Here is a 2,399-nt window from a genome sequence, read left to right as displayed (position 1 = left end):
AATTAGTATTTCTGGTTGTCTGGGCGCACCGGTTATGGTATAGGTTATATTGTTTTATTGTTTTATTTTATATTGTTTTTATGTTTTATATTATTTGTTTTTATTCTTTGGGTATATTTATTATATATTACTTTTACTTATGTTATTTTTATTTTTTGATTATAGCTATTTGGTTTCCCCTCCTGCTCGGGGAAGGCACTGGGTGTATGGTGCATACATGGTGTTGGCATGACCATACCATGCCAATAAAAAAATTCTACTGGTTGACCTTATGGGTATGGTGCATAGGTCTAGTAGATAGTGGATTGGTGTTTTATTAAGTCTTAGGGCCTACTGGTACGCTCATGCAGGTACAGTAGGGGTGGTGGCGGGACCTTTGGGACGGGATGTCTCTGCATAGTCTCCTCAAATGGGGGTCCATTGCTTGTGCCCAAACCAGGCAATGGCCCCAACTCGTACGTACCAGCCTTGTCGCGGCAGAGGGGCTCAGTACCCAGGGGAAATGCTGTAATGGTATTTGTCCTGGGGAAGCTAATGGTGCGGCGGGGGATTCAGGTGTTGGCCTGTCTCTGAAGCTAGGGCATGTGCTTGGATCATGACCTCGGGGAGAGAGGATTGAAGGCAGTCCCCGAGGGTACAGTTTTAAAACCGGGGATGCACACCTGGGGCGCCCCATAGTTAGGGGCCTGGGGGGGTTAGCCGATCCCTACTGGCCGCCCTGATCAGGGGGTGAAAAATCCCGCCTCCTGTCCGAGTGCAGGGTGGCGCCCTGTACAGGACCCTCTGGCAGGGGGCGAGGGCCACTACCGAGGCCACGGGGGCTGCCTTTGGTCCTCTCATAGGCCCTGGGCATGGTCGGGTGCATGTCTTGGTGGAGGGGATTAGGTTAGCACCTGGGTCTGGGGATTGGGTAGGGGTTCCTCTTACATTAAATATGGATAGTCAGAAAAAAGAAAAACGATTAAACGTGCGGGGGGTAAGGGGAGGGGTTCCTGTCCCTCAAGATGAATCACCTGTGAGTGTTGTTAGGCAAAGTTTAGGAACGGATAGGTCAATTCAGGAGTATGATTCAGTGGGTTATTTGCGCGAAGCAGATAAACTACAGATGGAGTTTAGAAGAGCATGTAACCATAAAGATAGTAAGTTGTCTAAGTTATATTCGGGTATTCTTATAGATATGTATAGTGAAGTGATAGGTTTAGTGCGTAATTTGGTTACTGAAAATGAAAGACTGATAGGCAAATTAAGTGTTTTAGAGAGTATGAATAGGCCAGGTACACCAATGGTTGTTGCACCATCATATGCAGAGGTTGTAGTGGGTGGTGAGGAAGTGTCTAGGGAGGTTACAGATAATGTTGTTATAGTGAAAGGGAATAGAGAGGAAGATAGCGAGGCTATTAGACGGAAGTTTATGGGCTGTATAGACCCGAATAGAGATTTAATTCGGTTTCAAAATGTGCGGAAGATAAGAAATGGTGGAATAGCGGTAACGCTTGCTACTAAGAAGGATAGAGATAGATTAATGATACATGAATTAATACAGGAACTAGGTTTAAATGTAGCACTACCTGTGAAGAGAAAACCACGGATGGTTATTGTAGATGTTTCGCGTGAATTGCAAGGGGAGGAATTAGTTAAACTTTTGTATGGTTTAAACTCAGATTTAATTTATGGTGATCATGAAGGTAATTTAGAAGATTTTACTAGAGATTTTAAGCCGTTGTATCGTACTGGACGCAAGAGAGAACTATTAGTAAATTGGGTAGTCGAGGTAGCACCTTCTCTGCGAATGAAGTTATTGCAATTGTCTAGGTTATATCTTGATTATAGATGTTGCAATGTTCGTGATTATTATGAAGTGTCGAAGTGTTTTCGGTGTCAATTGTTTGGGCATATTGCTCGAAATTGCCGTCAAGAAAAAGATGTGTGTTATAAATGTGGGGTGGTTGGTCATCGGTCAAAGGATTGTGAGGTTTCTGAAAGAGTTCGAAAGTGTATACCGTGTGAAAGGTTGGGGAGGCGTAGTGATCATTTTTCGAAAGATAGAGGCTGTTATTCTTATCAAGTTGCAATTAGCCGATATAAATTAGGAATTGATTATGGTTAGTCGAGGAAATTTAATTTTAAAGATAGCGCAAATTAATTTGCAGCGAAGTAAGTTAGTTCCTGATGAGATAGCCTTATACATTGATAATCAGAAACCTGATGTATTGTTGGTCCAGGAACCGTATGTTTTTCGAGGGAAAGTTAGGGGTTTGGGACATAGAATCAGGGTTGTCCAAAGTTTTGATAAAACACCATGGGCAGCTATAGTAGTTTGCAATGATTTGTGGTCAGTGATGCATCTTTTGCAGTACTCCTCGAGTAATTGTGTTGTGGCCCAATTTACTAGGGAGGAG

At 43.1% G+C, this 2,399-nt stretch overlaps 1 protein-coding gene across 1 annotated transcript; it reads left to right on the top strand.

Annotated features, from left to right (window-relative positions):
• The first annotated feature begins 209 nt into the window (after positions 1-209).
• LOC111614580 lies at positions 210-2,182 on the top strand. Its single transcript, XM_023355952.1, has one exon. It carries the CDS (start codon positions 935-937, stop codon positions 2,105-2,107), a length of 1,173 nt encoding a protein of 390 aa, XP_023211720.1. The 5' UTR covers positions 210-934; the 3' UTR covers positions 2,108-2,182.
• The last annotated feature ends 217 nt before the right edge of the window (positions 2,183-2,399 follow it).

Source organism: Centruroides sculpturatus, unplaced genomic scaffold (assembly GCF_000671375.1).
Source record: "Centruroides sculpturatus isolate CEXI.00-Female unplaced genomic scaffold, Cexi_2.0 scaffold2191, whole genome shotgun sequence".
Classification (NCBI taxonomy): domain Eukaryota; kingdom Metazoa; phylum Arthropoda; class Arachnida; order Scorpiones; family Buthidae; genus Centruroides; species Centruroides sculpturatus.
The sequence above is the reverse complement of the archived record's forward strand: the minus strand, read 5'-3'. Positions and strand labels throughout refer to the sequence as shown.

Coding starts and splice junctions, on each gene's coding strand:
- LOC111614580 (XM_023355952.1), top strand. CDS start 935: ATGGATAGTCAGAAAAAAGAAAAACGATTAAACGTGCGGGGGGTAAGG.